Here is a 13,985-nt window from a genome sequence, read left to right as displayed (position 1 = left end):
AAATAAAACTCACTTCACATTGAGAAGAGATGCCGGAGGTGTGCCATAGTGTTTCAAAAGCACATATAAAGAATTCAGATTTGCGGTGGCATCACTTGGAAATACATTTGTGTCCCACTGCCTGCAACATATGAGGAATTGGGTCATTATTTTTCATGAGAAATGTTATTGCATTAAAAATTTGAAATAACTGTCCTAACTTCAGAACTGATGGCTCTTATTCCAAGGTATCAGTGGGCTACCTGGATATTGAAATATCAAGAAAAAAAAAAAAATCAATGAAACCTAACTTCAGTATGTGAATTAATATTTCAGACAGTAAATTTTGTTCCAGAACAACAAAAAAGTGTGCAAGACCCCTTTCCCATAATGTCAGTATAAATTAATTCATTGTTACAAAGAAAAGAATCAATATTCTTAAAACGGGGAAATCTTGTGACAATAAAAAAAAAACTTACATGAGATTTTGCTATGAAGTCTAATTTTCAAATTTTTCTTATACCTTTAAAATTTAAAAAGTTTAAAAAGCATTATGCTCCATGATTTGTACATTGTATTTTAGGTGATTTTCCCACTTCATCTTTACCTTCTTGTACACAGCTTGGGGATGGAAATGGAGTCCATCTGATATTAAAATTTCTTTCAGACTCTTAAATTCTTTTTCCTGGCAATATCTGTACAACACACTAATCCCTACATTCCCAAAGAGCTAGCTCACTTTTTAGATGAGGCTGTTCTCTAGACAGACCTGACTGTTACTACCCAAACCGTCATTTTAATTTTCCTTTTGAGGAATTAAACTCTGCAGTAGATTTTTCTACAAGCATACGGGATCCCTGAACCTGATCCTACCTCTGCAATATACAGCATCCAAGTACAAGTGGAAGGATACATTTTCATACTTACAACTTTAACACCTGCATTTTATAAACAATTGAAAGATGGATGGAATTCTCTGTTTCCTTCTCTACCTGGGAAATATCCATTAGTTTGTGATACACCTATAAAATAACAATTTAATTATTATTTGATTAAATAAGCAAAGGCCCAACGCCCAACAGGGCTAAAATACAGCAGGTACGTTGACTGTGGGCAATGTGGCTACTATGATAATCCATATTGTTCTGCACAGATAATACAAGGATCACCCAGTAGAGCTATACTGACATTTCAATAGTCAGGATCAGAACTATTAGCAGAAATATAAATGTGGAACTACCTTCTGAGTTAGAATCCTAAGTAATGCATTTTTTTACACCTTTTGATAAAACTCATTCTGAAATCATCTCATCCAGCTGAGAAAAGCAAGCCAAATTAAATTTTATTTGAACCTATAGAATATAGGCAGGCGAAAAAATATTATGAAGACATTACAATAAACTGCAGTTATTTCAATTTAACTGGAAAGTTACACAGTAATAGTGTGCAGATCATTTCTTCTGGCCCCCACACTGACTGCCCAGAACTGTCAACACCGATTACTTAAGCTGTACTGGAACACTAAGTTTTGCAGAACTCCACTAAGCTGCTACTGAAGCACTCAATAGTTTGGATCATACTTCTGTAGTCCAAGCACAGTTTTAGAACCACTTTATTCTCCTCTTTAAGGACACTGTCAAATAATAATTTGCTCAATAATTCTTCTAAAAAATACAAAAGCAATTTCAAGCTTGCCCCAGGTTGATTACTTAATTATTATCACACCTCTGTTGTATATTGGTTCTCTTAATTCTAATGTTAGAGAAATTTGTAATACAAACATACACTTTTGGAATGCAGTGATTGGGGGACGGACAGGAAAAGACAACAGACAGTGTAGTAGAATGAAAGAAAATATGCCTGCACACAACTTCAAGTTTTATTTGCCTCTTTCTGCTTTTGCTGCATTTGCCTTCACCCTCTTACTTCCCAAATTAGGGCATGCAAGAAATGTGAACTATTGTCATATCCTCCAATTTTCAGAATTACTTATAGGGTTCAATCTGAATCACTTAAGTATTTATCAGCATGAGAAAAGTCAACAGATATTAATGTGCCCTCAGTGGCATAAGTCAGGTTAAATTGCTCTCACTACACCTTCTCTTTCAATAGTAATTAATCCCAAACAGAATTTTGGGGGTTAGCCACAGTTATCCCCAATATATTAAGATATGTCAAAAAAACATGGAGCAGTAGGGAGCTCTTTAGCTTACAGTATCAAAAATACACAATTTGTGAAAATCTCTGCATAGCTACTGAATTGTTTGGTAGCACACAAAATTTAAATGAAGAAAACATATAACAATTATAACTATGATCTTATGAAATGTAGACAGAGCTCCTGTCTTAATGGGAATTTAAAATATTTTTCAGCATTACCATTAAAGAAAATATTTGAGAGTATTTATCTGGAACATTTTCCTTAATAAAGACTGCTGCAGTAGATGAAAACTCTTTTGCTTCTTCCAGTTTTGAAGCGTCAAGGAAGCACTCAAGTAAATTTCTGCAGATAAAATAAATGTTTGCATTAAATATTTATTAATACTTTCCAAAATAATTCTTTGCTATATTTTTTAACACTCCTTGTATCCAAGGTACCACTTCCAAATGCAGTACAATCGATTAGTGCTATAAAGCATTGACTCAACACAGAAGACATCCTCTAATTTCTACATTTTTGCTTCTTCCAGATATATACAGCTGTTAACGCATATTAAGAGCAGATCACAATAAGAATCTTGGAAAATCTTGCGGTTTTTTGTGAAAACTTTTCTCAACAAGCTAACTGGAATTCAAAAGATTAATTATTTTAAAGTGTATGAGAAAAACATTTCTGTGAGACGTATTCTAAGATTCTCCCTCAACTACTGCAAAGCCTAGTATTTCAAAGCCATTTAGCAAAAGAAAACTATTCGTATTGGAAACTGCAATATATCTACTGGATTTTCTATACTTCATCTGATTTGACTGAAAAAGACCCTGTGACTCCACAACATAAATTAACAACAATGATAATCATAATAAAAAAATATTTAGAAATAAATACAACTTTAAAACAAATAAACGCAACCATTAGTTTTATAACACAAACTCACTGTGTACATTTGTTTGTTCTCATCAATACCCCAGCAGGAGTTTGGTACCAAGAAGCTGCATGAATGGTATTCCAGATAGTCCTTAGCACACCTTTTGGCACGTTTTGTTACTTCCCTCCAGTTTCAGTTTATGAAAAAAATGCTACATAGCAATAAACCACAGTCATAGGCCAAAGAAACAGAAAAGTTCACAAACAGAAAGGGAAAAAGCTATGGTAGGAGTGCAAGAGGAACTGGAATCAGTCTGTTGAACAGAGGACCAAAACACCTCTGCAAAAGGTTGTGGGACCTTGAAAAATTACATGGACACTCCTCCTGTTGCACATAAAACTATTTTTCTCAGTACACTTATCTCAAGGTTTATGCTCCAGCTTTGCTCTGGAAATGCAATGATGGTAATACATTGATATTTATACACCATTTATTTCCAATTACTATCAATGACTCAAACACTACATCCAAAATGACTGTGAAACTACACATCCGACCTCGGGCACACCTATCTCTGCCACTAAAACTTCAGGCTTAAAGTAAATATTGAAATGAAGCACCTTTTATGTTCAGTGCATTTGTATCTCTACAAAAAGTTATTAATTAAGCTTTTCACAATAAATACATCTACAACATTACCAGTGAAATATTCCTTATTAAAGACTATGTCAGACAGCAGTCCCGAAAGGACTACAGAATGCCCATATGAAAATATAAAATTAAACTTACATCATGAGTTCTGCTCGCCATTCATTGTCTTGCTCTTCAATTTGGTTTAATGCTGTAACAATCTGTGAAAGGCTTGGAATAAGGCAATAGCGGAATCCAGGCTTCAGAAATGGCCTCACAAGCTGCCAATAAAGAACTGAAGCATTATATATCAAAAAGAAATACCTGAAAAATAAGAATTAAAAAAACCCCTTAGTATTTAATGAACTTGAATAAACATAAAATTACTGCCTGAGTACTGTAAGACACTTCTAAGAAGTTGAAAAGTGCAACTTTTACTTTTCATTGGAAGCAATTCTGACTACGAACTGAAAGGACCAGTACAGCACAAGAAGATTATGGTAACTCTTGCAACTATACTCATTAATTAACCACTTAAAAATAAGCTAACGTGGTGCTCTCATTCTATAGATCATAACTATAAAAGGGTAAGAAATGCTGAGGGATCTACCAGCTTTAAACAGGATTGCTCATCCTGTCAATGTAAGACTGCAGTATCCTTATGTTGTGACAGCACACACAGCAGTAACAGAAGTCACAAAATGGAAGGGAAAACCTAAAGAAAAAACCCAAACAATACAACTCCATGCTACTAATGAAAATCAAGACAAACAATTGAAAAGACAGATCAGTAGCATTTCCCGGGATTTCGAGTTAATCCCGTCAATAGGGCCTACCTTCTGTCATGGGTTGCAAAATCTATTGCCTTCATAAAAAACAGCACAAACTTTTCAAACTCTTCCTAGAATAGAACAAAGGAAAGCTAGTGCAATTTGCACATGGCTTTTATAAACCAGTAGGTTCTTTTCCTATTTCAATATGTTCATATTTCATAAATTTTATTTTCAGACCAATCTCAACTAAAACATACTGCCAGAGTAAGTTGTTGTTATAGAAACAGAATAACTAAAAACTGGTTGATAGCCTATTTTTATGTTTTCCTGATTTCAAATTTTAAGACTATATTTTCAACGTACTTCATTTCTGCCAAATACTAATTATTGGGATTGAAATTTTCCAAAAATACAAAGCTGCATACTTTTTAAGCCTTCAGCAAAAAAAATTCAGAAATATCAAAGAGCAAATCCAGTGGGAAAAGAGGTTATATTTGCTTGTCCCATTAAAAATCTCGAGGAATTATTTTCTTCAAAAAGGCTGCAACAGAAATTCATCAACTGAACAATGTGGCAGGCACGCCCTTTTTATCCCTAAAGGAGCTGGGAACCAGCTCTTCAGAGCGCCCCACTGGACACCAAGTCAAAGAATACGAGACAGCAGCATTCCCTAGCTGCAAAGGTGGTTGACAGTGTCCAGGGATGCCTTAGGAGGAGTTCAGCCAGCAGGCTGAGGGATGGGATCCTTCCCTTCTACTCAGCATTGGTGAGGCCACACCAGGAACACTGTTCCCAGTTCTGGGCTCCTCAGTACAAGAGAGACATGGATGCTCTGGAGAGTCCAAGATGGGGCTGCAAAGGTCAAGAAAGAACTGAAGCACCTCTCCTTTGGGGAAAGACAGCTGAGACTGTTGAGCCTGGAGAAAGCAGCTCAGGGAAGATCTCATCAGTAGGTACAAATTCCTGAAGGCAGGGTGTAAAGAAGATGGGTGAGACACTATAAAGGGCTTTTTGAAAGGATGCAGTGCAAATAGCAAAGCCAAGGTGGAGCTGGATGAGCAGGAATTGGATGACACCAGAGGGGGTCTCTACAGTATGCTAGAAAAGAGAAATTAAACTCTCCAAGGGAATTGGGACTGATTTTCTGAACTCTGCGATGGCATAAGAAGGGTACTGAGCAATTAATGGGAACTGCCTAGATAAGGAAAAAACCAGAGATGAAATGCATACTGAAGTAGAGAAGTTGCACTTGGTCCTTAAGAATACAAACATATTAATCAATTAAGAAGGATTCCTTAGGATGGAAACCAGGAGAAGGACAAATTTATCTTTTCTAAGTGAATGATGATTAGTTAGTCACATGGCATGAGATGTTGCACCACTCATACTTTCATAAATTATCTAGGAACACAGCAGTAAAAACTTTACAGCTCATGTGAAGTGTATCTTAAAAGACCATTACAACACGACACAAACAACCAAGCCAGGACTGTACAATCTGGGACCACTTCTAACTTCTAAGAAGTTAGCAAGAGCCAAGAAGAAAACAGGAAATTTTGACTGAGATTCACAAAACATAACAGATTAGTTTGTTAATTTAGAAACACAGCTGGACATTTCAAACATGCATGAAGTTTTAAAGTGCCCACTGACCAGTTATTCTGCATGTGTGCTCGGAGAAGAAAGAAAGTACAGAAAATGTAACAGGGAAAGATTCTAGCTTGAAAATTAATTCAAACACATTATTCAAAGAAACTACTAAAACATCTCTCGAGTTTATTTGTGAACAAGTAACACAAACTATGAGTTACAAAGATGGTGAAGGCCTAGTGAGGAAGCCGTGTAAGGACTGGCTGAGGTGCCTTGGCTTGTTCAGCCTGGAGGAGTCTGAGGGGAGACCTCGCAGTCTGCAGCTTCCTCCTCAGAGCCAGTGGAAGGGCAGCACCGACCTCTGCTCTCCGTGACCATGGACAGGATCCAAGGAACTGCTGCAGCTGTGTCAGGAAAATTTTAGGCTGGACATCAGGAAAAGGTCCTTCTCCCAGAGGGTGGTCGGGCACTGGAACAGGCTCCTCTGAGCAGTGGTCAAGGCACCAAGGCTGACAGACCTCAAGGAGCATTTGGACAACTCTCTCAGGTACAGGGTGGGATTTTTGGAGTTGTGCTGTGCAGAGCCAGGAGTTGGACTTTGATAATCCTTGTGCGTCCCCTGTAACTCAGAATACTGCATGATTCTAAATATCTGTTAAGGATGTTTTTGGGGGCTAGATACCATGAACAGATGATCAAAGCTGACTGGTCACAGCACAAGGACAAGTGAAATACTGAAGATAGAAAACAGATCCCACTCCATTTTAAAACCAGCAGGAGATAAAAACTACTTTTCTTATATGTGGAATTGTAATAGCTCAAAGTAACACACAGGAGCAAAAGCATCCTGCAGAGTTGCTTCCACCTCTCATGATAAAAAGCCACATCCAAGTACTACTGGAAATGTTCCTGATGAATGCTGGAAGTACACCACCACAGAAATGAACTGTACAACCTCTCTGACGGCTTCTTCACTCCTTCACTTCCCACAAGCCTACAAAATGCTTCCCAAATAAAATCAGTAATTATTTTAACAGTTACAGCTAATTTGGTCTGAAAGTATCATATTTAAGTGAAAAGGTAAGAGGGTGACTTTAATTACCTAAAAATTTTTACAAGTATTCTTTTTTATTGTCTTCTCCAAAATATATTAAATATTAGTCTGATTCAGATGGTAAGTTTTGTTTACTCACATACTTGTTAATATATTTCCTTTGTTTTTTCTCACAGTCCTGATTATCCTTGTGTATTTCAAATAACTGAAAGCAACACATAAAAACCTAGGAATAAATACTTATAAAACCATGCTTAATATAAAGCAATCTTCATAATTTCTCACCAAATTATCTGTAGAGTGTGGAGCATGCAACTGGCCTTGGCACAAATATGCTCTGCCAAGAAACTGGTTCACAGGACATCTTCCTTTAAAATACATCTGTAGACAATCACTGCTAATTTCCTGATATCCTAGCTAAAACCCAAAAAAAGCATTTCAGTATTTTAAAAAATGCAACAAATTATTAAGAATTGTTAGCTTTTTAAAATGCACACCTAATCAAGGGTAACACCTAACTCCATACCAGTATGTAGGTAATATTCCCCAGAGGTCCATACCACTTGTGGTCTAAGCCCATTACAATTTATTAAGGGCATACTTTTGTCATTCCAAATGTATGCAAAAAAAAAGCTTCTTTATTTAACAAAACTCCTCAGTCAGTCATAGAACTGTTTACAGTACCCAAAAAATGTTTCATTTTAAACACAATTGTTAACATAAAGACAAAATTCTCAACAGAATTTTGGGGTTTTTTTAAGGAAGGGTGTTAGCTGGCAGGATTTGTCATTGCTACATCTCAATTTTCAGACCACAGACAGATTTTGACTGGATTGCAGCTTGAGGAGGAAAAAAAGTTTTACTACAAACCCTGCTTAAAACCCAATCACTTACAATCATAAACTGAATATTAACAAATACTTCAAAATTAAAAATCTCTACCACATTGTATATAAGTCATTTTAATTAGCAACATCCTTTCATCATTAGAATGGACCAGGGTTATAATTTTTATTAGGGTTCTTTTGCCTAGCATGGATGTTCACAGACATATTTTCTTCAGTCATAACCAAACTGCTTAATGCTAACTTTTCCATAACAAGAAAAAACAGGCACGGCAAATATTTTTGTATACATTATGGTACACCTTGCTAATTTGGATACGATTACAAACTCCACAAACCTCACTTTGCTGACTGACTATAAAAGAACGAAGATTTAGGGGTGGAGTTTTAACGGAAAATGCATGTTGGAACAATTGCTCTCCAAAACCAGAACGGTGTAATACTTTTCTCAGGTACTTCTGCAATTTTTAAAATAGTAACTGTAACAGCTGTAAATACAGTGCATCATATATATGTTTTTATTTAATGTGCATAAAAGAACTAAATTACATACCTGAAGTGCTTGCTCAGCACATAAAACATATAAATCAGTGCTGATGTTATGTGACGAATCAAGTGCAGACTGTCCTTCATTGGCTGATTTGATTAACTCGTAAGCATTCTTCAAAGCCTGAATATCTGAAATAAAAAAAGGAAAAGAATTTTTGCTTCCAGGTGTACCGACATGATTGCATTCAAATGAGCTACATGACATCCAGTCTCTGCTCTGCAGAAATAAATTAAGATTTTTTTAAAGGAAAATAATGTCACACACATGTTGACCAAGTAAAGCATAGTTCTAAGATGAAGCATTAACAATTCTCTTGCTATTAAAAATCACTAACGTTAGCACACCACTAACTGAATTTAGAAAACAGTTTAGGATCAGACTGTTTTCCTGTTAGAAGTCGGATTTAAATTTCAGTTCTTTTTAAAGACGGCCACGAGGCCGGCCGCTCACCTCCTGCGCTCTCTGCGGCGAGCAGCCGCTCCCTCACCGCCAGCTCCATCCCGCGGCTGGACGCGGCTTCACCGGCGAGCGGCGAGGGGCCGCTCTAAGCCGCGAGCTCGAGGCCTTTCCGAAGGTTCCGAGCGCTTGCCCGCACAGCCGTGGGATGCGGCTGCCAGAGGTGTCCGCCAGACATCCGCAGGCTGCCCCTCGGCCGCTCGCCGTTCCCACAGTACAGGCGCGTATCCCGGCAGCGTTCCCACAACACACGCGGACCTGCCCTCCCTCCGTCCCTCCCTCCGTCCCTCCGTCCCTCCGTTCCTCCCTCCCTCCCTCTCTCCCTCCCTCCGTCCGTCCCTCCCTCCGTCCCTCCGTCCCTCCCGCCCCCCGGCCTCGCTGGCGGGGCCGGGCCAGCCCGGGGGGAGCCGCGGCCCCGGCTGCGGTGGCGGCCGCGGGAGCGGTTAGGAAACCGCCGCGGCACCGGAGCGGGCACGGGGCTCACCTGGGCAACGACTGGTGCCTTCCTGCAGAGGAAAGTAGCTAAGAAATGCTGTCACCGGTAACTTTTGTCCGCGTGTTGAGAGCTTCTAACTTGAAATCTTTTGAAATAAAGCATACACCACCAGTGGCTAAACCTTTGGACCAAAGCAGAACAAAATGCCCAAGAACATTGGGGTCCTATCTGCCGGTGCGGGAAGAAGTCGGAGGGGAGGGGAGGGGAGGGGAGGGGAGGGGAGGGGAGGGGAGGGGAGGGGAGGGGAGGGGAGGGGAGGGGAGGGGAGGGGAGGGGAGGGGAGGGGAGGGGAGGGGAAGAGGAGAAAGATGCTTTACTGCACTGACATCAACACATACCAAATGAAGTGTTTTAGAGTGTCACCACTCCCCCTCAACTACTGAGTCATACTAGATTCTTTGAGGGAAATCATTGAGGTCATGAGGACAATTCAAAGGCTTACAGACATAAATTCTATTTTAAACCTAAACCCTTTGCACTTCGAACTGGACTGCAACTCTATACCAGTAGGCTGTTCCAGTACAAGGGTCTGTAAAGAATTCAGGACCCGACTCAGTTCCCACCTGTACTACATAACCCCTCCCTGGCCACAGTGCCCATTTAAATCAAGTAACTGTCTTGCTTCTATGAATATCAAGGAAGAGAAATAAAACTAATCTGAAATTAGGTGGGCAAGGAATAAACCCCGATTGCAAACTTGTGTTGATTTCTGAAGTAGAAAGCGATATATTTGTCTTGTGTAATCATATTAGATAATAGTAATAATGACTTACTGTGGCATACCATGAGATATATATATATATATGATATTTGTATCCAAACTTTGCAGCGCTCACTTGGCTATAGCCCGGACACTTCTGGATGTCTGTTTGCAGAATCCCACACTAAGGTAAGACTAGTGTCTCCTCATATACAAATAAGTATGTGAAAGCTCAGCTGACTCAACTGTCTTCTGTAATGTAGATAGTAGCCAAAATGGCACAACCATAATATAAACATCCAAAATTTTTCTATTTATTATTCATCCTCATGAAATATCTGGGTGATATGATCCGATTTGAACCCAGAAGAGCAACGAAAATTAAGCCTCTGTGTATAAAATGGAAAGAACTTTGAAGGTTCAAAATATACCCAAAAAATGTGACTAAAACCAAATGAGGTCAAATGTTATTGCCAAAAAAGTGATCTTTTATTTAATAGTAAAAGAGAGGTGAAGAAGGAAGGAAGGAAGGAAGGAAGGAAGGAAGGAAGGAAGGAAGGAAGGAAGGAAGGAAGGAAGGAAGGAAGGAAGGAAGGAAGGAGGGAAGGAGGGAAGGAGGGAAGGAGGGAAGGAAGGAAGGAAGGAAGGAAGGAAGGAAGGAAGGAAGGAAGGAAGGAAGGAAGGAAGGAGGGAAGGAGGGAAGGAGGGAAGGAGGGAAGGAGGGAAGGAAGGAAGGAAGGAAGGAAGGAAGGAAGGAAGGAAGGAAGGAAGGAAGGAAGGAAGGAAGGAAGGAAGGAAGGAAGGAAGGAAGGAATGTGCATGGGGGGTCGTGGGGGACAGGGGGAGACTGACAGGGGTTAGGTGGAAGCATGTTACCCATGTGAGGGTCGTAATGATGTCTTGTTGTCCCCTTCCATCTGGTCCTCTTGCTGGTGAGGATCCCCTGTCACTGCCACGCTGCACCATGCTGCGCCACGCCGAAGAGTAAAGAATCCCATGGATTAATATACGAATAAATAAATGGATAAATTTGGGCCAGGTGGGAACACCCACTTGCCTCCCGTGCAGGGGGCCAGTTTGACACCGTCCCATGCAAGGCTCTGGGTTGGTTGCATCGTGCTGCAGTGCTCTGGTGCAGGGTCTGGGGACCCTTTTGGGGGTCCTTTGATGGGCCACGACGCCCCTTCTGCTGTCCTTCACATGGATGCGGCTTTTTCCCCGAGTGAAGGGGCTCCTCAGCTGGACTCCTCTGCCCAGTGGGCGGTCACCGCGCCTCTGACCAGAGGATTTTCCAACACACGCAAAGCCTTTTTCCTCCCACCCTTTGGTGTTAGGGCTCATGCGAAGCCTGGCAGCTGGTAGCCCTGGGGCTGCGATCTCCATCCTGAAAGTGTTAAGCTTGTGCTTTCTGAATGCCCCCAGCCCTGAGTTGTTACTTTGTCTTATCTTCATCATCGAGCCCTGTAAAGCCTCTGTCAGGACCCCACTCAGGGCGTGGTGTTCTTCCCTGCAGCTTTTGTAAAACAATTCAGCTACAATGGGCAAAAGTCTTTCATGAAAATGTTTAAGTCATAAATTAATAAATTATAAAGTTCAGTCTCTGACACTGTGCTAAGAGTCTGGCTGTATTATCTCCAATTTCAATGGAAAATTATTGGTTGCTATATAATGAAAAATGGTTACATGGTTTGTAACTGTCAAAACCATCTAATTATGTCATGGTAAAATGACCAGGAAAATATAGAAAGGGAGCAAACAAGACCAAGTTAAAATCAGTCATTTGAATTAATTTTAAAATTAACTGAAAGGAATTAAATCAAGGAACTAACAACAACAACAACAACAACAACAAAAAATAATTGTATATTTGGGTGATGGTAATATATCACCTCACTAAGCTTTCTGACTTCTAAAATCATAACCTAGTATAGAATGACTGGTATTCAAATCTGGAAACTTAAGAAATAGGTATTCATCCTCCCAGTTGTTACCCAAAACCAGTTATGATCTCTTGATACTTTATAAAATAGAAAATAGTGGCAAATTGCTGTAGCTTTTGCTAAAAGGTCTGTGTCTTTTACTGCCACTAAAGTCACCTGTCTCTACAAATAAGAGATTAAAGTGGTCATGTTAACCCACACAGTAAAAATTTTTAAAATAGAACATCTCTTGTAAATGGTAGAAAGAAAATGCACCAGGGAGATTACTTTACAGTCCATTTGCCTTCTATAGGATGTCTTTTATTTTCCTTGAATAGATGAGGTACTAGATAGCATGCCTGATTCCAGTCCTCCTACAGGCAAGGTGAGTCTAGAGCATATGAGAAATACTGCAGACCAAATACTCTCTAGAGAGAATTACATAGATGTCAAAGGAACCACTGGTTGGTCCATATGCTTTTTTATTATACTTACCTCCTGATTCTTTTGCACTCTGCTTTGTAGGTTCTGACATCTCATTCACGTGTTACATGTTCGTCCTTCTCAGTGGGCTTTGTTTCAGTGTGCTTTTTTAACATGTAAGAGAATACAAAAATGGTTTTCCATGACATTTTTTCACCTGTTGCTCCTTTCTTTCTGTTATGTCCCAAGGCAGCTTAAGGCCAGCTTCATTATCTGTGCTGTGGATGCTGTCCCTTCTCATTGCATACCGTGGAATTCATGTGTGACCCTCAGAAGACTGGACATATAGATTCTGTATATTCCCAAGCAGCATATTAGTGTAGAGCCATGAATGCACATAAAGAGCAATGACGGGGAGAAACAAAAGTTTTAGGCCACAAGGAGATTTAGACAAACTGGAAGCATTATCTGCAGACATTATGCATCTTATTCTCTTTGTTCAGAAATTGATCATGATCACATGACTTGTATTATTAAATTATTTTCCATTGTCAATTCTCTGAATAAAAGCTTAAATCAATCTGTTTTTGTTCAAGTTTAATTAGTTGTTCCTAGAAAGCACTTTCAACCAAATCACTGAAGCAGTTAATCTACTCAGGAGTGGGTGTATTTTCTATAGAATGAACGACAGCAAATGATAAGTAAATATCCAATGACACAATGCCTCTGTTGTCTGTGCTGTCCTTGCTTGTCAAGAAAATAATGGCTTAAGGTATCTCTTCTCCATCTTGGCTTCTGATGCAAATCTAGTGCACATTAAACGCAGGAATGGAACTGGATCAGAACAAAAGCCAGTGAGCTTTCCTTTGACAGAGATGAGCAGTAGAAGGCTATGGAAGAGTTTCGAACAGGGTATTGCAATGTTTCCAGATAAGAATCCCTGAAGCCTCCAACAGCTCAAAACCAGCAAACTTGAGCGGGCCGTGTTACAGTACCTGCATTTTTATTGCCCTTGACATGCTTCCTTTCATGAATTTGCCTTATTTGACTCTATGAACACATAAGAATTTTTTAATCTCCACTATATTGTGCAGGTCAGATTCAGATGTTAAATAAATACTGCATGAAAAAGAACCTCACAAAAAGTACCTCGAAAAACATTTTTATTTAAAAGATACAACTATAAAAGCCAAACTCTCCAAGGACATATCTGTGTGGGATTTTAACTAAGCTCTGGCATTTGTTTGGGAAAGATTTTCAAAATTAAGAATCTTCTCCCATCTGGTCCACTGTGTAGAAATGCTTGTGACACAGGATCTAGAATTAGTGAAACACTGTGTTTTTATACAGGTAACTCTGCAGACCAATTTATGTGCTCTACCATAATCTAAAGCAGTGATTGCTTAATGATCCACTCAATTTATATCACTTAAGTGACAGCAGAATAGGGTAGCTCATGTTGCAAGGTAGACACAACTGCTCTTAACGCAATCATTATGCCATAATATGAATTCATTAACAGAGGATGATTTCTAGTAGCTGTC

The 13,985-nt window shown here is 39.4% G+C and overlaps 1 protein-coding gene across 1 annotated transcript in view; it reads right to left on the bottom strand.

Annotated features, from left to right (window-relative positions):
• CFAP46 (cilia and flagella associated protein 46) overlaps window positions 1–8,946 on the bottom strand; it is a 71,851-nt gene extending 62,905 nt beyond the window's left edge. The window contains exons 1-8 of the mRNA XM_066190675.1: window positions 8,898–8,946; window positions 8,451–8,575; window positions 7,338–7,469; window positions 4,472–4,536; window positions 3,795–3,959; window positions 2,359–2,482; window positions 907–1,001; window positions 14–121 (exon numbers count right to left, since the gene is read on the bottom strand). Coding sequence (XP_066046772.1) covers window positions 14–121; window positions 907–1,001; window positions 2,359–2,482; window positions 3,795–3,959; window positions 4,472–4,536; window positions 7,338–7,469; window positions 8,451–8,575; window positions 8,898–8,946 — 863 coding nt within the window. The remainder of the gene's footprint in view (window positions 1–13; window positions 122–906; window positions 1,002–2,358; window positions 2,483–3,794; window positions 3,960–4,471; window positions 4,537–7,337; window positions 7,470–8,450; window positions 8,576–8,897) is intronic.
• Between the last annotated feature and the right edge of the window lie 5,039 nt (window positions 8,947–13,985).

Source organism: Chamaea fasciata, unplaced genomic scaffold (assembly GCF_029207755.1).
Source record: "Chamaea fasciata isolate MVZ Bird 193981 ecotype frontalis unplaced genomic scaffold, bChaFas1.0.hap1 SCAF_9, whole genome shotgun sequence".
Classification (NCBI taxonomy): Eukaryota; Metazoa; Chordata; class Aves; order Passeriformes; family Sylviidae; genus Chamaea; species Chamaea fasciata.
This window is presented reverse-complemented; position numbering and strand designations above follow the sequence as displayed.